This window comes from Perognathus longimembris, chromosome 1 (assembly GCF_023159225.1).
Source record: "Perognathus longimembris pacificus isolate PPM17 chromosome 1, ASM2315922v1, whole genome shotgun sequence".
NCBI lineage: Eukaryota > Metazoa > Chordata > Mammalia > Rodentia > Heteromyidae > Perognathus > Perognathus longimembris.
The window spans coordinates 41,049,003-41,072,255 of NC_063161.1; the positions used below are offsets into that span (position 1 = coordinate 41,049,003).

General features: G+C 36.5%; 1 protein-coding gene across 4 annotated transcripts in view; it reads right to left on the reverse strand.

Moving 5' to 3' along the window:
• Nucleotides 1-2,667: 2,667 nt before the first annotated feature.
• The window catches only part of Mon2 (MON2 homolog, regulator of endosome-to-Golgi trafficking), an 89,369-nt gene continuing 68,783 nt past the window's right edge, over nucleotides 2,668-23,253 (reverse strand). For 3 of the 4 annotated variants that reach the window (XM_048360451.1, XM_048360467.1, XM_048360476.1), the window contains 9 exons: nucleotides 21,756-21,899; nucleotides 20,899-20,916; nucleotides 20,495-20,623; nucleotides 19,080-19,270; nucleotides 17,421-17,481; nucleotides 15,537-15,660; nucleotides 13,066-13,273; nucleotides 10,335-10,417; nucleotides 2,668-3,735 (listed from right to left, as the gene is read on the reverse strand). In XM_048360451.1, the coding sequence (XP_048216408.1) occupies nucleotides 3,572-3,735; nucleotides 10,335-10,417; nucleotides 13,066-13,273; nucleotides 15,537-15,660; nucleotides 17,421-17,481; nucleotides 19,080-19,270; nucleotides 20,495-20,623; nucleotides 20,899-20,916; nucleotides 21,756-21,899 (1,122 nt within the window). In that variant the 3' untranslated portion in view covers nucleotides 2,668-3,571. The remainder of the gene's footprint in view (nucleotides 3,736-10,334; nucleotides 10,418-13,065; nucleotides 13,274-15,536; nucleotides 15,661-17,420; nucleotides 17,482-19,079; nucleotides 19,271-20,494; nucleotides 20,624-20,898; nucleotides 20,917-21,755; nucleotides 21,900-23,253) is intronic. The other variant, XM_048360459.1, reaches the window with a different exon arrangement.

Genomic DNA, 23,253 nt, shown 5'->3' on the forward strand with positions numbered 1-23,253 from the left:
AACTTCGATCCTCGATCTCAGCTTCCTGAGGATTACAGGCTTGAGCCACCAGTGCCCAGTGTGATTTTTTTTTCTGTTGTTGTTGTTAGTTGGGGGGCTTGAACTCTGGGCCTGGGTGCAGGGCAGAGCTTTCTTGCTCAAAGCTAGCACTCTACCAACTTTGGGTCACAGAACCACTTCTGGCTTTTTGGTGGCTAGAGATAAGAGTCTCAAGGAGTTTCTTGCTCTAGCTAGCTTTGAACCTTAATCCTCAGATCTCAGCCTTCTGAGTAGCGAGGATTACAGGTGTGAGCCACCAGTGTTCTGGCTCAAAGAGACCTTTTCTGTCAACATCTGTGATCATTTTGTATAAAACAACCCCACCCCCTCCATAATCACAATTGTCTAAAACTGGACATTGATCTATTTTGAAGCATCTAAATTTCCAGTAATTTGTGGCAATCCCAGGTAAGCTGGTTCCTGAAAGTCTTCTACCTTAACTAGACTTTATGAGTGCCTTAAGGATTTGGTTGTCTGCTTAAATTATTTTACATTTGTGTATACTGGTCATTATATAACAATTACATTGCCACACTGTAATGAGTGTAATAGTAACCATTATATGAATAGGAGATATACTTCTGAATTGTTTTCCAGCATTGTTCAATAATTTATGCTAATTCACCCTCAATCTCTTAACTGAACTTTGGCCCACTGGTTACATGAAATAGTGGTACCAAAATGTGATGGTGACCAAAATGTTTTTAAGGTTATATGAGAGGACTAATAACCTAGCTACTGGCAAGCTACTTAAAGTGAATGTTATTCTCTAGGATAAAATGCACTCCTAAATTGTTGATCTTCTTGCGTTTCATGCTGTATACATTTTAGCAACTGACTCAACAGCCACAGAGTAGATAAAACAGATGAGAAACAACCCAGTCCTTAGCTATTAATGTAGTAAAATTAAAACAAGTTTAATGTAGTGATCTCTAAGCCAGACTTACTGCATTATTTTTTCCCCTCTGGCACCTGACAGGCTCTTAATGTTACTCACAAATGTACTTTGTAAAACTAACAGGAATCTATATAACACAGGAACTGTTGGGGGAAAAAAGTGATCATGTGAGGTTTAAAACTGACTGTACTTGATGTCTCAGAATATTATTCCTACTGATAAAGAGCTAGCTAAATTGTGTAACAGATGCAGATGTCTTTTGTAGCCTCCTTTCTGAATCTCTTTACATCTAATAATTTCACAAAGCCCATTTCTAGCTACTGGAGAATCCAGTTTGGACTAACAACAAAAACAATGTACTTATCTCTCTGGGATCAACATTTTTTTTTTAAATGAAGGACACAGGGATTCTATTTGTGTGTGTGTGTGTGTGTGTGTGTGTGTGTACACTGGGTTTGAACTCAGAGCATCATGCTCTTGCTTGTGTTTTTCCCTCAAGGCTAGACTATTACCACTTGAGCCACACCTCTACTCTGGCATTTTTTTTTTTTTTTAAACAGGAGATAAGAGTCTCTTGGGACTCTTCTGCCTGGGGTTGATCACTATCCTCAGACCTCAGCCTCCCAAGTAGCTAGGATTACAGGTCATGAGCCACTAGCACCTCGCTGGTTACAGGAATTCTTGACACAGAGGATGAATTGTAAGTAGTGACTCCTAGAAGGTTGTGGGAACACATTGAGAAGAAACACCTGTCAGGCACTTCACCAAGGGGATAGCCTACTTGCCAGATACCAAGCCTCTCACATTTATTTGTTTTGAACCCTATGGCATTCCTGGTCCTGGTAAAGAAAGCCAATACAGTGTTAGCTCAAACTGCTCAGTTTCTAGAAATGTATGTTTATACTGAACTTTTTCTGGAGGGTAATCATTTTGATTAGCATATCTTTACTTCATGTAAATGTGTGGCAATTCTAGCATGCCTACCATGTTATTGAAAGGGTACACTACCTTTGTTTCACTTCATTATCAGTGAGACTCATAGTTTCTAATTTCCAATTTGACATAGAAAATAAACTAAATACACAGCTTGAGTAGTTTTTCTTTTAAACTTTAAGAAAAATGCTGAAAGCAGAATTATGAAATGCCATATTTTACCTTAGTCTTAGGTGAAATAATAACATAATTCATTGATTCAGGTAAATAAAAATATTCCTTCAAAAAGGCCTTAGTACATACACATCAACAGATAATACTGCAAATTAAATGATTACACAATTAAAATAGCCTCAAAAATCTCATTCATTACTCAACTCTAATATCCTTATAGTTTTATGATTATTTGAGAGGTTAAATTTTGTAAGTTCTATTAAAACCAAGCCTTCCAGTACATTAACATAACACCCAGATTATTATGATTATAACCAAGGGTTTAAGCATTTTTATGTCTTTAATAGGTAATTATGAAAATTTAACTGAGAAGAATATTATAACAGCATAATCCATTACATAAAAATATATTAGGCTAGGTTCAATTCAGTTTTGAAGAAATAAATCAGTTAATGTAACCAAGAACACCATGACAGTATGTTTACTGCACTTCCAAATGCTGTCTCCAAAAATACATGTCCTTGTTCTTTAATTCTCTCTCCCCCCCGTGTGTGTGTGTGTGTGTGTGTGTGTGTGTGTGTGTGTGTGTGTGTTCTTGTATGTTAGTATAGTTACTTTTCTTCTTGAGAAGACATTACAAAATGAAGCACTGAAATGAACAAAACATCACAGGCAAAATTTGAGAAAAATCTGAAATCGTCTTGCCTGGGTCATAATCCAAAGGTAGAGACAAATGTTGTTAGTCACAGGAAGAAATCAGTAGAAATATAAAATATGAAACATCTCTAAAATTTAGAGAGCAAATATAAAAAGAGACTTAAGTGACAGTTTGAAGAAAATTTAAAGAAATGAGGTATGATGGCATTGTAGTGCTATAATAGATGGTGGTAATGTGTTCAACCAGCAAATCTTAAACTTCTGGTTGCTGTGCTCCATGACCTTTATGGTCAGTTCCTTAATGGTCACCAGTCCCATATTCAAAGCAAGCATGGAGCTAACTGGAGGATGACATGGTAGGCTCTTGCCGCATAAGAAGGCAAATTATAAGTGACAATGTGAGCAAACAATTTTGTATTAATAATAAATACAGCTTCAAGCATGTGACAATCAATATTTTAAAAATTTAAATAAATGCAACTATTTTATACAGAACTGTATCATTTATTATACACACAAGTATTTCAGATCCCTTTGTTTACAAAGGCTGGTTGTAGATAATATGGAATGTTACAGTACCATCTTGCATAAAATTTTAGTACAATTTTGTACTTGAAAAAGGGTGCAAAAACACCAGCCTAATAAATCTGACTGAATGGAAATATCTTTCTTTTTTAAAAAGTACATCATTAACACATACACCACAAACTGTACATAAGCTCACTTTAAAATCACCAATTGAAGATAGGGTAGCAGGTATGCTGTAGTACGAACCATCCCGCCCATCAGTTTGGAGTAAGAAATGTCCTTCTTACAGAAAACTCAGGAACAGATAGGATAGTCTTCTTCCTTCAAATCTTTTGTAGCTTGTCAAGATTCTCCATTTTGAACTTTGGATGCTGGTGGTTGCATGAAATCCTTAAAGGGAACTAGGGCCTCTTTAAGGGCAGAGCAGACCTCGGAGGATGAGCAGGTGATGCATTCTACTAAAGTGGGGTATAAGGCAATTACTTGTGCCCAGGTATTTCCATCAACTGTAATGTTAAGAACAAAATTTTGAAACAGGATGCATTTTAACAGCAGAGATTATCCAGGTTATCATAAATACAATAGAAAGAAAAAACAAGTATTCAGATTATACAAGCTAGTATCTTCTTAAAAATCTTTGGAAGATTTCCTGTATATTTAATAAGGTTTAGGGAAAAGACACACTCACTGAGAAGAATCGCCAATAGCAACAAATGTGATATAGTACATTTTAAATGATACTTCCATTTGTAAAAGCTTACTTTTTATTTTCATTTACTGGGTGACAAGTACCTAAATTTTTCCTTAAGTAAGTCACTGTTTGGTTTCTTCTTCTCAATTTCAATGTAAAGTAATGAGTATCTCAAACCAGTGTCACTCAATTCAGATCAGATTCCTGATTAATAAGTTTAGAAGCTGTTGCACATATTATTCCATTGGAGACTAAGAATTCCTACGATTTTAAGGGCTTATAGTGAAAACACAGATTTAAATTTATTCAAATCAAGGTTTCCAAAGTTAAAATTATTACAAAAAATTTAAAAATCCAGTATCTACTGAGTTTACTCATTATTATTCTTTCCTTAGCATGAACCTTGGAAAATATATTTTTTCCTATTTTTGGTGCAAGTGCTGGGGCTTGAACTCAAGCTGTTACACTTTTTTTTGCCAGTCCTGGAGCTTGAACTCAGGACTTGAGCACTGTCCCTGGCTTCTTTGTGCTCCAGGTTAGCACTCTACCAACTTGAGCCACAGTGCCACTTCTGGCCTTTTCTATATATGTGGTGCTGAGGAATCGAACCTAGGGTTTCATGTATACGAGTCAAGCACTCTTGCCACTAGGCCATATTCCCAGCCCCAAGCTGTTACACTTTTGCCTGGCTTCTTTGCTCAAGGCCTGGGGGCTCTACCACTTGACCCATACCTCCAGTTCCAGCTTTCTGGTTCAATGGAGTTAAGATTCTCTCAGATCTGGCTTTGAGCCTCAATTCTCAGATACTAGCTTCCTGATTAGCTAACAGTATAAGCAGGAGCCACTAGTACCCAGTTTATCTTTGAAAATTCTAATGTATTCATTAAACTTCTTTTCGCAGTAGGGGCTTCCTTAGGGCAAGGATGGGAGGGAGAAAAGGGGAATACACTTGAAAGGTATTGGTAAGAACAGGAAATTCAGAGGCTGGAGTTGTTCTTCTTTTGTCTATTTAATATGTTAGGAATCCATATTATATTTCATTTGTTAAAAAAATTGCTGCTCACCACAAAAGAGCTTTCCTAAAAAATAACAATAAGGAAAAAAATATGAGCATCATTGGTTTACAAAGTTAAAGTTTGTTCCAGCTGTCTTTTGTGAAACTTTCCACTAATTCACACAAAATCTCATAGAGTACACCCTATCTAGATTGCCCAGGTGGAAATTCAACTGATCAGCTGATTCATTATAGGAGAACACAGAAACATATTAGGGTAACACATGAAATAAAGCTCAAGGGAAGCAATTCAAATTCCTCACATTAAAATATTTAAAAAAAAACACCAAAAAACCAAATCAGGTCTGGGAATGTGGCTTTAGAGTGCTTGCTTTGCATGCATGAAGCCCTAGGTTCAATTCCTCAGTATCACATAAACAGAAAAAGCTGGAAGTGGCGCTGTGGCTCAAGTGATAGAGCTCTAGTCTTGAGTACAGATGCTCAGGGAAGAGCCCAGGCCTTGAGTTCAAGCCCCAGGACTGCCCCCCTTCAAAAAAGAAAGAAAGAAAGAAAGAAAGAAAAAAACCCCTCACCATAGCCAGTTACCAATTGCTCATCCTTAGCAACTCAGGTGGTTGAGATCTGAGGATTGTGGTTCAAAGCCAAATACAAGAGAATCTTACCTCTATCTAGAAAAAAGGCTCGAAGTGGGTCAGGCACTGGTGGCTCATGCCTATAATCCTAGGTACTCAGGAGGCTGGGATCTGAGGATTGTGGCTCAAAGCCAGCCTGTGAGAATCTGATCTCCAATTAACTATCAAAGAGCTGGAAAAGGAGCTGTGGCTCAAGTGGTAAAGTACTAGCCTTGAACAAAAAAGCTCAAGGACAATGCCAGGCCCTAGGACTGGCACAAAAAACAAGAACACACAAACAAACCCAAATAACTAACTACCCAAAACAGTAAGAGTTGAATATATTGACTTGGAAGAACATCCATGAATTTTACTAAGTGAAAAGAAAAACAGTGGCTGGGAATATGGCCTAGTGGTAAAGTGTTTGCCTCGTATACATGAAGCCCTGGGTTCTATTCCTCAGCACCACATTCATAGATAAAAGCCAGAGGTGGTGCTGTGGCTCAAGTGGTAGAGTGCTAGCCTTGAGCAAAAAGAAGCCAGGGACAGTGCGCAGGCCCCGAGTCCAAGGCCCAGGACTGGCAACAAAAACAAAACAAAAACAAAAAAAAGAAAAGAAAAGAAAAACAATGATGTAATTGAGGACAACTGTATTTATGTGTATACATACTAGGGTTTACTTAATTTTGTGTTTATGTAATAAACTTCAAGATGAAATCACAAGCTAATAAAATTGCTGCTTCTTGTGATGTAAGTACTGAGCAGATAAGAGAAAAGGGAAAGATCATATTATTTTTTTTCTGCACATTTAAATGTATTTTTCAGTTTATATGTATCACACTGCCTTTTCAAAACTGTAGAAATCAAGCAAAATTATAACAATGAACCATATACAATTAAACAGTGTCAGTGAATGGTGAAACAAATGTAAAGTTGTGTGGTACATCCATTTTTTAAACTTGTACTTTATAATGAATAAATAGAACTTTAAAAATTATAACAATGAAAACGAAGTCTCCTAAAGTATTTTTACCTAGTACAAAAACAAAAAGAACTGAAAGTTCTAAATAGGTTTGTGGCATATTGATCTAGACCTTATCACCAGTCTTCTGAATTAGGCTTGGACTGGTTTTGTGCAATGTAACATATTGGATTGCTGGGAAGGCCTGACATTCTTTTTTTTTTTTTTTTTTTTTTTTTTTTGCCAGTCCTGGGCCCTGGACTCAGGGCCTGAGCACTGTCCCTGGCTTCTTTTTGCTCAAGGCTAGCACTCTGCCACTTGAGCCACAGCGCCACTTCTGGCCGTTTTCTGTATATGTGGTGCTGGGGAATCGAACCCAGGGCCTCATGTATACGAGGCAAGCACTCTTGCCACTAAGCCATATCCCCAGCCCCAAGGCCTGACATTCTTAACTTATCTTTTTCCTGCTCCTTAGTGAAACTTATCATACCTTTCTAAAATGTTACAATATCGTCATCATTTATGGTTACATTTGAACTTTCACTTCGTATGCCCAGAGGCATAGTGCACTCATATAATTTAAAGATTAATGTAGTCAGATCTTCTCTCATTACTACAGTGCCCTATTCATGACCCACTGACTTTGTAAGAAAAGTTCTGAGTTTTCCTTCCCAGCAGTCCCTTTTATATACATTCTGTTAAGTTCCTGAGAGCTGTCTAAAGAACACACACAGAGCTGTGAATACTACGCCCTTAAACATATTTAGTATGTCTTAACAATAACAGGAAGAACCATTTAATATATAATACTGCAAGTATATCATATTATATTATAGCATTATATGTAATATATATGTATATATACACTGTACACACACATATATGTACACACATTTATATTGTGCAGGTTTTGGGGGCTTGAACTCAGGGCCCGGGCACCCTACCTGACCTTTTGCTCAAGGCTAGCACTCTACCACTTGAGCTACAGCTCCATTTTGTCTTTTTTGTAGTTTATTGGAGATAAGAGCTTCATGGACTTTCTTTCTTGGGCTGGCTCTGAACTGCGATCCTTAGATCTCAACCTCCAGAGTAGCTAGGATTACACGCATGGGCTACCAGGTCCTGACAAGTATAATACATTGTAAGACTCAAACTCTATACTGAAATCTAATGAAGATTTTTTCTGACCTATAGTGAGGCACAACATGGCTTTCCTTCTCTGAAATGTTAAGCAAAATATTTTGTAAAGAAAATCCAAATCTGAATTCTGATGAGATGAATTCAGAGCACGGCTTCAGGTACCACCTTTGTTCTCAGCAGTCTACCTCTCACCCTTCAGTCTTTGGGTTAAAAAAATATAGGCATGGTGCCCCAAGATTTAGTGTAAAATCTTTTCTAGGCCAAAGTACCTACAGGTAAAAATCTGAAAATGAAAAAACAGATATTTGACTTATAGTTGACAGGAATAAGCATTCTGTCATTGAGGTACAGTATTAGTCATTTGATGGAAATCTTTATTATTGCATATTAAAAACAATGATGCTCGCCGGGGCTTAAAAATGTTGGGTCAGTGGTAGAGCATTTGTCTAGCAGGCTCAAGGCTCTGGGTTAAACTTGTTGCACCACAAGAAAAAAAAAAGTTAAATAGTAATGCTGCTTAAAGGGCCAGTCTACACAAAACAAGGAGCCTGTGTCATAATGTAAATCAATACACTGCTTTTCTTTTGAACCAAGTTTTGTATGTTAAAATAAAAAAAAGTCAGCTGAACCAAAGTTTTAGTGACACAACTGAGATGTATCTAGTGTTAGCTCTTTACTTTGTTCTGGACCAGTAACAAACTGTGATGAGTGGCTGGCCCAACAAAACCATACTTTGGGAGAAGCAATGTTTGAGAGGATTCAAAGCAGCACAAAGCATCATCCCAAGAAGCTTCTGAAATGTACAGGGTAAGGGGAGATGAGTCATGTGCTTATTTAAGAACATACAAGTGAAGTAATTAGGATAATTAATCTGTTGCTATGCTAGCTTTCAACAACAAAGTATTGCTAATACTGTTCTGTAGTGTTCAATGTAAAACTTTTCTGAAGCTGGCCCCTGCTGTAAAGTTATATAGTTGTATTTACCCAACTTGCTTTGAACTTGTTTTGCTCCGTATTGATCACACTGGTAACCCCCCCCCCCCCCTTGGAGAGTTTCATCCTGTTTTGCCACATGGTTGTTAGATGATTTCCAGTGAAGATCAAGAGGCCCTGACCTGTTTGTCATGACTGATACCTCAGAAGTAACAAGCCCCTACAGTTAAGCTAAAGGGAAAATTCCTGCAGTTTTGGGGTAAATATAAGCTGCCTTCTGAGATGGCATGGGACTGCATCTTGAGATCCCAACCTGCAGCCTGTTGCACCAGTATTTTCTTGCTCAATAAAATCTTTTTAAAATTTTTGTAATCTGAGTGTCTCATTGCCTGTTGATGCATGCACCCCACAACACAAATAATACTTCAAGATGAAGGTATATATAAAAGTGCCTGAGTTTAGTAATAGGAGACATTTTAAGAGAACAAAAGCAAGGCTTAAAACTGAGTGGTATTTAGCTAGGTGGATAAAAGCCACAGGACAGAAAGAAACAGATTGAGAAAACTTGAAGATTGAGAATTTTAGATTAATGGGAGAGCTGGGTAAGTGAAATCTGGTAGGAAATAAACCATGAACAGAACACAATTAGGTTAAGTGTAGTGGTGCACATGTATAATTCCAGCACCTGGGAGGCTGAGGCAGGAGGATCACCAACCTGGGGTAGATAAGAACCTATTTAAACTATATAGTTTATAAACCATATAAATACATGTATAGTTTAAATAGGTTCATATATGTGTATGTGTATATACACATACTGAAGCACTCAGCAATTTGGTAGGTCATGGCAAATAAAATATTTTTTGTTCTGTTTTTGAGAGGATAGAGAAACAAATAATCAGAGACATACTTTGGGAAAAAGTCTTTATTTTTGAATTTATTGTATTTTATTTTGAGGCAGGGTCTTGCTGTAAAGCCTAGGTTGGCCTCAAACTCATGATCCTCCTGCCTCTGCCTTCTGAGTCTTAGGATTACAGGCATGTGGCTTGGAATGGAGATAGTTAAAAATGACTATGTAAAAAAAAGATTGGAGAGGAATAAGTAAACTGAAAGGGAAAACAAATGAGAAAGGACTATAACACTGACTGCAAGTTATAAACACAGCTTATATTTACAATGTAAATCAGTAAAAGCAGATGGAAGCCTTGCCCTCACCCATCACCCTACATTAAAAATATATGAAATACAAATTGTTCATGCAACATCCTAAATTCACATCAACTGATTTTTAAAAAAATAGCCTGGGGCTGTTGGCTCAAACCTGTAATCCTAGCTACTCAGGAGACTGAGATGTGAGGACTGCCATTCAGAGCCAAGCCCCCCATGGCAGCAAAATCTAAGAAACTCTTATCTCCAATTAACCACAAGAAGCCAGAAGTGGCTCTGTGGCTCAAGTGGCAGAGCACTACCCTTGATCACAAAAGCTCAGAGACAGTGCCTAAGGCCAGGGTTCCAAGTCTCAGGACTGGCAAAAAAAAAAAAAAAAATCAGATAAACTACTGTTTAACATAAAGAATATAAAACGTTATAAATTAATTTTACTTAATTGTCATACTAATAGACTGATGTTTTGATTTCAAGAGACCTGAAGAAAAGAAAGCCTACTGGTTATGTTAATAATAATACATAAAACACATTACATATAGAATACAAATGTTCTGAATATTAGGATAACTGAGTTTCCAAACACTTACCATTCTCAGGCTGTGTTTTCTTAAGTGAGTCAATGAGAGTACTGACTGCTTTTAAAACAAATATGATTTCTGTTACTTGCTGCCTAAAATGGATGAGAAAATAATCATTTAAAAATATCCCACATCTTGTTTTTAGAAAGTCTGGACAAATAGATGTATTTTGGAAAAACACCGAGCACAATATAATGCAGTTGTTACTTTAAAAATTCTTGTAAAAAGAAAATTTACTTAATACAGCTTAATGGTAAAAACATGCAAATGTATGTATTTCAGTGTACAAATCTTTTTTGTAGTTATTCCTAAATTCTCACTTAAAGGAGACAACTTACTCACACAAACATAAGTTTATTTTTAAAATACTCCACAAATGATTTAAAATTAGACATTCTGTAATATATGCCTTTAAAAATTTTACAATGGATTATTGGCAATAAAAGAACTTGCCAAAGATTAAATGAAAACATTACTATATATTGCCACTCAGCATACCATGTTGTTAAAAGTATATCCAAAATTGCAGTGGTAGATCATTTAATTTTGTAAGGGAAGAAATAAGAAACATGCTTAAGACCAATTCTAGAATGGGACTATTTGAAGATGCAAGCAATAAGAAATAATCTTGGAAATGAGGGAAGAGGTAGCACTATTAAAAAAAAAAAGTATTCTTTCCCTGATTTATAAAGCTCTTCTGCTATGTGATCCCCTTTGCCCTACTTCATACTGTGGACAAAACTTTTGTATGTATGTATGTGTAGGAGGACTGGGGTTTTAGATAGGACTTTTCTAAAGTCTATATGATAGAACATTACTTCAACTCTTTTTTTTTTTTTTTTTTTGCGCCAGTTCTGGGGTCTGAGCACTGTCCCTGGCTTCTTTTTGCTCACTCTACCACTTAAACCACAGTACCACTTCTGGCCTTTTCTATATATGTGGTGCTGAGGAATTGAACCCAGGGCTTCATGTATACGAGGAAAGCATTCTAACACTAGGCCATATTCCCAGCCCTTCAACTCTCCTTTGTAAGCACCTATTTCATTGCTTTGAGAAGCAGTTTAGAAAAAAAATTACATGACTGAGGTGTTGCTCAAGTAAGTGGTAGAGCATTTGCCGAATAAGCATAAGGTCCTGAGTTTAAAACTCCAGTACTTCTAGTACTGCCAGAGAAAAGAGAAGAAAGAAAAGAGAAGAGAAAAGAAAACAAAAGACAGAAGAAAACAAATGATACTGCTCAGGATAATATAAAATCATAGGGCATCAATACATGGGGCTAAATTTAAAGGCAGTAATTAAGTACTCAGAACACAAAAAAAACAGAAGTAACTTTCTGAAATAAAATGTCATAACCTAATTACAACTTTATTATTGTGTTTTTAAGAACACTTTAGAAATCAGTTTTGAGTATGTATGTATGTGTGTATGTGTGTATGTGTGTATGTATATGTGTCAGTCGCGGGACTTGAACTCAGGGCCTGGGTACGGTCCCGGAGCTTTTTTCCTCAAGGCTAGTGTTTGACCACTTTGAGCCACAGTACCATTTTTGGTTTTCTGGTGGCTATTTGGAAACTAGTTTCATGGACATCCTTGGTCCAGCTGGCTTTGAACTGTGATCTTCAGATCTCAGCCTCTTGAGAAGTTACAGGTATGAGCCACTGGCGCCAAGCTAACTTAATTCACTTTTAATCATGCTCATAACTAAATTATTAATACTGTCTATAGAATGCTTTTGCACTTAAACTTAAGGTAGAGAGCTGTAATTTATATTTTAGAAATTCAAAACACATTGAAACCTAATGAAGGAAGTATGAATGGCTAATAAGCACTGGCAATTTTTGAAAAAGTAAAATTAGAAAGGATAAAATATAAATGACAAACTGGAAAATAATTTTAAAATGCTAAAAACTGAGAAAAAGGTATTCATTCATATGTTCCAGGGAAGTAGGAATTGGTACAAATCTCAAGTTGGCAAACTGATAATATGTATCAAAGCTTTAAAATGTCTGTATCCTTGGACAGGTCAATTTCAACTCCATAAATTTACTGAAACTATGTGAGAATGTACATGATGATATATGGCAAATGATTTGCCTCTCCAGTTTAAATTATAAAATGGAAACCATAAAGATTATTCCACTTTTGGTAACTTTGCTTCAGTTGCTTTGAGTCAATCTCTAGTTTCTACATTAAAAATAAGTGTCAATTCTATGATTGCATCCTTTCATGAGCTGTAGTCCTACATCTCAAATGTGATTAGTTGTGGCAGAGTACAAAGGTCTAGAGCTTCGGCCACACAGTTTGGATAGATAAGGAGGAATCAGTAAGGTCCTACCAAGGGCTTCTTTAAGCAGTTCCGATGAAAACAAGATCTAAAACATGGTTAGCAAACATCGTTAGATCCCTAGTAGAAATCAGGCCATGTGCTTATATAGATTCATAGATTCTCATAGATTCATATATTCTCACCCAGAAGTCTTTAGTAAAAGATATCTTTTGGAACTTAAGTTCTGTTTTCATATTCACAAAGGTAATTTAGTACTTACACCATACATTACTTAACCTTCGAGAAAGAACTGAAATGGCCCCACACATGTGCAGTAAAACCTATGAATATTTTACTGTATAGGGTAATAAAATTATAACTGCCTCAGGTTAGTCTAGATCACTTTGTTTTCAGAATTTTCTTTGGTAATAATAACATTATGAATTTTCTTCTTTTGTGAAATAAAATATATACCTTGGAAGAGGGCATTTACCACTTAGTCGTTCATCTTCTATGTATCGATGGAGTACATCCTGAGACCTCTTTAAGAGTACTGAGAGTGCCATTCGTGACATGTAGCCTTCTTGAGGTGTCGTGACTTTATTACTAAAGGAAAACTGGAGTAGCGTCTCAAAACACATTTTAGAAAATTCTTCTCTCAAACGAATATCAATCTCTGCCTCTGTAAAGTTCATAATTATTAATGATGTATTAACTATTAATGAACCTTAATAAGTTTAGCAAACTAGAAATAGAAGGAAATTCTCAATCAGATGAAAGACTATGGACAACTTATAACTAGTAACATACAAATAATTAACAATTTTCTTCCTTGAAAAACCACAATCAAGGCGAGGCTGGGATTTGAACTCAGAAAGGCCTTAATACTTGCTAGGCTCTATCACTTGAGTCATGTCCTAACCCACATTTTTTCCTCCCTGACCCCCAGCCCTCCTCCACTCCTGTACTGGAGCTTGAACTCAAGGCCTCATGCTTTCCTTAGCTTTTTCACTCAAGGCTGGTAATTTTACTACTTTAGCCACAACTCCATTTCTGGCTTTTTGTTGGTAAATTGGAGATAAGAGTCTCATGGAGTTTTTCTGTCCAGGCTGGTTTCAAATAGCAAGCTTCACATCTCAACCTTTTGAGTAGCTAGGATTACAGGAGTGTACCATGACACCCAGTCAGAATTTTTAATATATTCTGATTTCAGTGATAAGGTATCTCTGTATAACCCAGGCTGATCATTAAGTCATGAACTTCTTGCCTCAGACTCCCAAGTACTGGGACTATACACATGTGCTACAATATCTGGGGGTGCATGTTTATAGCAATAAAAAGCTGGCTGCATGTAAGTGAACTTAATTTTTTTTTCTTTTTTCTGAAATTCTCATGTTGGTTAATCCTGAAGGCCAGTTTAAAAAAAAAAATGAGCTAGGAAAAACCCTAGCATGGTAAAGTAAGCAGCATGAGAGACATCTAGTGGCTAAATTGTGCAAGTAAATGCTCCTTATAGTACTCAAGAGAAAATGTCACGACTCCAGTAAATTCTGAGAATTAAGCATATATGCACCATAGAGATCTATAATTTCAAAAACATCTCAGGAAAAAAAATCATATTACAATATCAAAATTACATTTAAGACTCAAGCAAGGTTTAGATAAAAGAAATAAAGAGTAAAACATAACTTACTGATTACCTCCCAACCAGCATGATAGCAAGTAGTGTTTTGGGTGTGAATGTGCCTCTAGCCTTAAGACTGTAGACAATTTCCCCAGCCACACCCAGCTTATTTTCTTTCTGTAATATGGGGCTACCCACCCTCATGGATGTAGTCAGGGAATGAAGTTACATGATATATTGTACACAGTGGTTTTTATTTAATAGTTATTCACTTAGCAAATGTTAAATTATCTTATTTTCATACCAATGGGCTAAACTCTGAAATTATCACTGTGAGATACTCATATTAATATCTTTATTTTAAAGATTACAAAACACTCAAGAGTAGTTAAACAACAAAGGTAAGTAGCAGAATACACCCTTAGTTTTAAATAAAAAATGGAAAATTTAAAAAACAAGTGTAAGTTCCCACTCAACCCTCAGCTCAGTGATACAGAGGCTGTCAGTCAATCTTGCATTATTGCCAGTTATATTTAAATTGTGAACTGTTAAGTGTTCCTTGACCCCTCCCAAAGAACAAATGGTGGCAAGGCAGGCTAAAGGTTAGTGAGCTTAATTTAAGTGATAAGTTGAAAATGTGGAATCTGCTCAAAGGCAGATTTGTTGGCAGAAGTTGTGAGTAGAAGTTGGTGGCATTAAGGGACAAATGAACCAAGAATCAACAGTACAATGATGAACTGTGCATCCTGGGCACCTCCGGTTTTTCCTCACCGTGGTCTCTTTGGAACCATGTGCTCAACTCCAGGTAGCTAGGTATACTGCATTGCCTTTCAGGGATGAGCCACTTCACAAATCTGCAGATTTCCTAAGTGCTATTCAATCTGAATAATCAGAGTTTGCTGAAATTATTATACCCAGAAAATAAACATATACAAATGTACAAAATTGTGTTTTGTATTATATTCTTAAAAATTACCTCATTAGTCTCTACCTCTATTAGTCTCTATGCAGGATTAAACATTTTAAGTTACCCTCTTCAAAAGTGATTCACTAATTTCTTTTTCATTTGTTTCTGTTTTTGAGCCAGTAATGGGGCTTGAAATCAGGGCCTAGGCATCATCCTTTAGCTTTTTCTCTCAAGGCAAGAGCGTTACCACAGCTCCACTTCTAGCTTTTTGCTGGTTTATTGGAGATAGGAATCTTACTGACTTTCTCATCTGGGCTGATTTTGAACTGTGATCCTCAGATTGTAGGTGTGAGCCACTGGCACACAACTTTTTACTAATTTTTAATACCTTAAAAGACGAAGGCAATAGCGTACCTGTAAATGAAGATGACTGAGAATGTATGGAGCCCTTGTTAAGCATAGTCATTATCTGACCAACAAATTCCTTGGGGATGAAATTGGCGTAAGGCAGTATCTCTGTGCTGATGAGCTGCACTACCTAAAATAAAAGGGCAAATTTAAGCACACTTCTTTTCCTTACAGAAAGTGATAACTTTAGAAATGAGCTAAAGAAATTTCCTTGTCTGGAGTACAGAGGCCTTTTATTGTTACTATACAGAATGATGACTAATCTACAGTATTTCCCTGATCTTGCTATGAAACAATAACAGGTTTTCACTATGCTACTACTTTGACTTGTTTAGCATAACTGTAAGTAGATAAGTTTCTGTTTCTAAGCTAGCATAGGATTCTAACCTATGTTAGAATAAAATATACAAAAGCTTTAAGACACTTTTGTAACCAGACACTATGAGCTGCAAGACAAAGTTATATTCATTTTTCCAAACAGCTTACTTTTAATAAATACTTTATTTTTCCCTCTAAAGGAAGTAAGCTGACATAAGCTTTAAAACTGTAATGCCACAAATGGTAATATTTTGTACCTCTGTGTTAATACCCATACTGACTTTTAAAATGTTTACTTTGAAATAATTTGATTATTTAAAGTTTTCCTATCACTCTTAAGACAATAGATCTTCAAGCTCCAACCCAAATTTATAGTTAAAAGTAACTGCTTCTTCAATTTTTATTTATAATCCTCTAAAGACACTATTTTCAAATACCATTTCCCTTAAGAATTCTGTGGGCTGTTTGTACTGTTTTAGTTAAAAATGAAAAAATTCCAGGAAACTTTGTGATTAGTTTGAACAATACTCTCAAATGCATGTTCACTGACTGGCAGATTTGTCTTAATAATCTACTTGCTTTTAAAATTTATGCAGTTGGGTGGAGTGGTGCACACTTGTAATCCTAGCTCTCAAGAGGCTGAGGAGTTCAGCCTGAAGGCAAGCTTAGGCTACACAGGGAGACCTACTTTCTAAAAACAAAGTAATTAACTAAACAAATTTATTAATTGAACTGAAACTGTCTATCCAACATGCACACAACACAGACTGTATGCCTAAGGAAGGCATTCTTAAACAGTGCTCTAAAATCAATCTTTAACCTTACAGTTTTAATGCTTATAGGCTGAACGTTTATTTTTCATTTGTTTTTGCTCTTTTCTCGATTACTGTAGACTGAACCCAGGCCTCCTTCTTTTGGGGCAAACACTCCAACACTTCAGCCATTACACACAATTTCTCCTAGCAATTTTATAGTTTCAGCATTTCTATAATTTGATTTTCACAAAGGATGAAGGGAAAATATCTGCTTTAATGAATTCGGGTTTTGGGTTGGTTTTTTTTTTTTTTTTTTGTCTTTTCTGTGCTAGTACTGGGGCTTAAACTCAGGGCCTTATACCTGAGCTTTTTCTGCTCAAGGCCAGTGCTCTACCACTTGAGCCACAGCGCCACTCCTGGCTTTTTAGTGGTTAATTGGAGAAAGAGTTTCAGACTTTTTTGCCCAGGCTGGTTTTGAACCATGTTCCTCAGATCTCAAAAGCCCGAGTAGCTACAATTATAGGTGTGAGCCACCAGTGCTTGGCTTTTTTTCTTATAGTGGCTATGGGGATTGAACTCAGAGCCTTGTACTTCTTAGGTAAGCTCTTTACTACTTAATGGATGCCCCAGCCCCTTTGGCCTTAACTTGCTTTTTAAGGAAGTCTTATGCTTTTTGGTCAGGATATGCCTCGGATTACAACCCTTCTATCTGTCTACCTCATTGCTGAAATTACAGGTGTACCCTATCACATGTAGCTTGTCATCTCCCTAATTTTTGAGGCCTGTTTCGGTTAAGTGTTTTAAATAATTTTCTTACCTCAACATCAATACTTTCATTTTTTTGAAACTCTTGAATAGAGAGATTATCTGGAGGTACACTAAAACAATAAAATAAAACACATTATTTGTGAAGGTAAAGTATTCTCAAAATACAAACAGAAAACAGATCAAGATTATTCAAGTGACAAAACAAATTCTATTCTTACACCCAGTGAGGACATTGTCATTTAGTTAAAAAAAGACTATTTTTAATTAAAGCTGTTAGTATAAGTATCTAAACTTAAATGACAAACATAAAACTCCAACTAAAAAAACACTTGGTCCAATCCTGAACTACACAACCTATAAAATCAACTTCTTTTAGTACTCTGCAAAGAAAAACAGTGACAGGTTAAGATAGCAAATCATCTGCAACTGTAGTAAAAATTACAACTGTGTGATATGTGCATTTGCTCATGTTGGCCGTAACTCAGAAAGCCTCAGACAAGACACTAAATTATTCATTCACAAGTCTACCTTACCATCAATTTGTAATAAATACAATTCATAAAAAGTCTAATGGTAGGGGCTGGGAATATGGCCTAGTGCCAAGAGTGCTTGACTCATAAACATGAAGCCCTGGGTTCAATTCTCCAGCACCACTTATATAAAAAACGGCCAGAAGTGGAGCTGTGGCTCAAGTGGCAGAGTGCTAGCCTTGAGCAAAAGGAAGCAAGGGACAGTACTCAGGCCCTGAGTCCAATCCCCAGGACTGGCCCCCACCCCAAAAAAAGTCTTATGATAAAAACAGAGAACATCTGTGAAGAGGCTCAATTCAAATCAACTAAGCAAAAAGGCTCTTCCATCAAGAATAGAGGAAAGCTGTGTGCTTGTGGTTCAAGTCTGTAATCCTAGTTTCTCAGGAGGCTTAGAGCCAGAGAATTACAGTTAGAAGGCAGCTGGGGAGAAAATTCCACAAATCTCTATCTCCAATAAATCAGTGCAATTCTAGACATTTTTATCACCCCCAAAGAAATCGTGGGTTCATTAGGAGTCGCCCCCATTTTCCCTTTTCCTGAACCTGGGAACAAATCATGTATTTTCAGTTTCTATGAATATATCATATAAATTAGATCATACAATACATGGCCATTGTGTCATGTTTCTTTCACTCATCATGTTTTGAAGGTTCATCCATTACGGCATGTATCAGTACTTCCTTCTTTTTTATGGCTGAACAATACAGATATGCCACATTTTAATCTACCCATTTATCAGCTGATGGACATTTGGATTGTTTTCGTCTTCTGGCCATTAAGAGTAATGCTGCTTTGAATTTGTGTGAACAATATCTATGAGTCAGGTTAAATAAAGGACTTAAGAAAGTATCTACATAAAAGTTATGGATTTTTAAAACCTATTTTCCTCTTGTAATATCACAGAACTTACATTTTAAAAAGTGGATGCTCAGTTTCATTACATTAAATAGCACAGGTTCTTCATTATGACATTCATATAGCTTTAATCTATAAGACTCCTGCTTTACAGCCAAAACCACCTCAACTAACAGAAAACTCCATTGCTCATGAATAATGTGCCCAGTAGCTAAAGGCTTCATCTAGTTGTGTTTTATATACAGCAGGCCTATTTTGTTAATAAATCTAGATCATAACTGATTTTAGAGAAATTGTAGATGTTACTTCTTGAATGAGCTCACCTTTTAGTAAAGAGAAAGTCTTCAAAAGTGTTGGCGAGTTCTGGCCACATACTGTCAAACTTTCCAGAAGAAGCATGCTGCCGGGCAACGGGCAGCCCAATAGAAAGAACTTTGAGGAGAGAAGACACTGCAAGTTTCCATGTGCTTTCAGAAGGGCAGGAATACTTCAAACTGAGAGGAACTCTAAGAGTCTGAAAATAAAGGACAATGTAAGTATTAATTATATACAAACAAACTCAATTAAAAACAAATTAGTAATAGCATAGGTGCTTTCCTTTTTTTTTTTTTAAAGGTGTTATTTTCTATTTTCAGGCATGGTTCTCAAACCCTACTTCCTAGCCACAAAGTCAGTCAGTCTATCTATCTATTCAATGTAGGAGACTGCACTACCATCTCAAAATCAAAGATATATTTCTTCATTGGTGTGTGTGTCTCTCTGTGTTTTGCTACAGTCTGGCTTCTCTGTAGTAGCTAGCCTGAAAGTTATGATTCTCCTGTTTTAATCTCCTCAGTGTTGGGATTACAGGGGAATATCACGGCAGTAACTTTTAAATTGTCTCTATCTTCTAAGCAAGTGGGTTTTTTTTTTGTTTGTTTCCTGGGGCTTGGACTCAGGGCCTGAGCACTGTCCCTGGCTTCTTTTTGTTCAAGGCTAGCACTCTGCCACTTGAGCCACAGCACCACTTTTGGCCATTTTCTATATATGTGGTGCTGGGGAATCGAAGCCAGGGCTTCATGTATATGAGGCAAACACTTTTGCCACTAGGCCATATTCCTAGCCCACAAGTGTTGTTGTTTTTTTTTTAATCTCAGTTTTTGATCACAAAAGGAAAGGATATCATCTGAAAAGTCCAGAGGAAGAATAGGAAACTCACAATTTTGAGTAATATGGATTTAAAAAGCCCACAGAATAATTTGTTGAGGCGCATCTTCCATCCCAAAGAGGTCAACCCGACTTGTACTCTTTTCCAATAATAGGTTAGGGTAAACAAAACGCCAAATGTCATTATTTGGAAATTTTATATTTGAAGTTCATATTGTACTTTAATATTTTAATGCATTTATTTATTTTCCAAATACTGCAATAAAATTTATCATCTGAGAGTATGATTAATTTTATCTTTGCTCATTGAGGTTACTGGAGGGTAATGCTTAAAATGGTAGGCTTCTTTTTGGATACTAACTAACCTTAGCTTTGATAATACTATCAGAAGAAACAAGACTGTCATTACATGGCAAAATTTCAAACCTACACTTACATATTAGAAGAAATGGCTTGTTAAATCAATTCATAAAAGTTAAAAAATCACTATAAATATTTTTCACTTATCCTTATATAAAGCTATTACTTAAAAGAGCAATTTAAAAAATTGTCATGTTCACAATTAAAAGCATAGAAAGAAAAAAGGAGATACCTTAATAATATTCTGGAGCACTTTCTCATTCACCACGGCTTTATGACAGGCTGTTTTTTGGTATAAATCCACAACTACTTCTAAAGATCTTTCAGCAAATGGTACATAATTCAAGGCTACCCATTCCGCCTAGAAAGTAATATTTTCACAAGGAGTTAAAAATAAATAGGATTAAAGGAATTCAAATTGTTTTTGAAGGGAAAGGTTTGTTGTCTCAAATGCAGGCCTTGGTTTTTTGAAGATTATATTACATGCAAAGAGGTATGTAGTTCATGAAAAAAATTTCAGCCAGGCAAAAATTAACACTATTGGGAAATGCACACAGAGCGGTCTACCAAGAATTGGGAAAGATGTAGTTCATTTGTTGCCAATAGGTTAGGACAATTTTAGGAAATTTAACTCACCGGTGCAAATAGTTGGATCTATTGTGATTCCATTGTGTTGCAAGACAAATAGAATGAGAAAAGTTAATACATAGTAAAACTACTTTTCGGACTATATAAATTTATAATTTTTATGTTCAATGAACAAAATAAGCATGTACATGCATACAGAAATTTATTTTTCCCTCATACCAAAGTGAAGTTAAAATTTGCCAACTGTGGCTATAAAAATACTTATACGTAAAATCCAACTAAATTTCACACCAGTAGTGGGCAAGTTATTTAGCATGTACAGATTTCTTCGCCTTGTACTGTGGTTATCTATGTGGGGTGAGTTAAGGATTAGAGATTTAGAAGCCATTTTGCAGTGTGTTGGGACAGCCAAGAAAGAAGTACAATGAAACTTATTTTTCAAGAAACATGTCCTATAAAGTAACATGTAAAGCCAAATTCTTTGAAGACTACTTGAGAGAAGGAAGTCATAAGCAACAAGAAAAGGAACACAAAAATGATTCATCAAATATTTCTGTTCAGCTTAAAACTGTTAACAGCCATGTTTTATTGTGAATGAAAATCTTTTTTTCTGAGATGTCAATTGTAAGTTGAACTGATTATATTTACAAGCCACAACGTCTTAAAGAATATAGGTTTTTGTTGTTGTTGTTTTGCCAGTTCTGGGGCTTGGACTCAGGGCCTGAGCACTGTCCTACAGAGGCTAAGCACTCTGCTACTTGAGCCACGGTGCCACTTCTGGCCATTTTCTACATATGTGGTGCTGAGGAATCGCACCCAGGGCTTCATGTATACAAGGCAGGCACTCTTGCCCCTAGGCCATATTCCCAGCCCCAGATATAGTTTTATAGTTTATTGCCAATTACCTGGTTGTATTTTGCATTTGCAATGTGCTTTGTTTCCAACTGTCCATACTGTGGAGGTTTACAGGAAAATTCTACAAAGGCCAGCAACTGGTCAAATATGGCTGGATACATTATCTGCATATTTTCTGGTCCTACACAGATGGCCTACAAAGCAAAATATGAACATTAGAACACACAAGCTGTATTCCACTAAGTTCTTTACTGTATATTCATTTGTTTAACCAAAGAATCTTGTTCATGTTTAAGAATCTTTTTTTTAAATTAAATTTTATTGACAAGTTGTTGTGCAAAGGGGGTACAGTTAACATAATAAGGCAGTGAATACATTTCTTGTGATATCTTACACCCTCATTTTTCTTTCCCTTCCCTAGATCAGGTAGGCACATATACAATATCCAGTGTACCAAAATCATATACTGTAACCATGTAGGGTACACCAAAGGAAATTCACCTATGTTTAAGATTCTTAATTCATGTATCACACCAGCTTTCATATGCCTTAACGAACATTCCAACTACAGAGACTATTACTGAATAAAGTATAGCCTAAAACTGCCTTTTAACACAGTGGCAAAGAGCAACTATTTAGAAAAGTCACCAGCAGTCCTGTGGCTCTACAATCTGATTATTTGGGTCAATAATACAGCTGTTATGCACTAAGAATATGTCAATGACCTACATAATATTGACTTCTACTTAAGTGTGCCAGTTCACTGATGACAACTGACTTAGTGCCATGCCTGGTCCACTGACATGAAAAAACACTCATGTGCATTACAACTGAAGAAACAAAACTTTTATAAAAATCTGTTTCTAAAAGAGATACATAACAATTTTCAGACAAGCTGTGTATACTTACACACACACACACACACACACACACACACACACAATTTAAAATCTAAATAGAGGGCTGGGGATATGGCCTAGTGGCAAGAGTGCTTGCCTCCTATAGATGAAGCCCTGGGTTCAATTCCCCAGCACCACATATACAGAAAATGGCCAGAAGTGGCGCTGTGGCTCAAGTGGCAGAGTACTAGCCTTGAGCAAAAAAGAAGCCAGGCACAGGGCTGGGAATATGGCCTAGTGGCAAGAGTGCTTGCCTCCTACACATGAAGATCTTGGTTCGATTCCCCAGCACCACATATACAGAAAACGGCCAGAAGGGGCGCTGTGGCTCAGGTGGCAAAGTGCTAGCCTTGAGCAGGAAGAAGGCAGGAACAGTGCTCAGACCCTGAGTGCAAGGCCCAGGACTGGCCAAAAAAAAAAAAAAAAAGAAAAGTAAAATAAAGTCTAAATAGAGCTAGACTCTATCTAAAAAATGGTCAATGCAAGAAAGGCTTGGTGACATCACTCAAGTGGTAGATGGCTGCAAGAAAGGCTTGGTGACATCACTAAAGTGGTAGATGGCCTTCTTAACAAGGTTAAGGCCCTGAGTTCAAACTGAAGTACCCGAAACATAAAAGCTTAGGATAAGTCCTTTGTAGTTGCAATAATT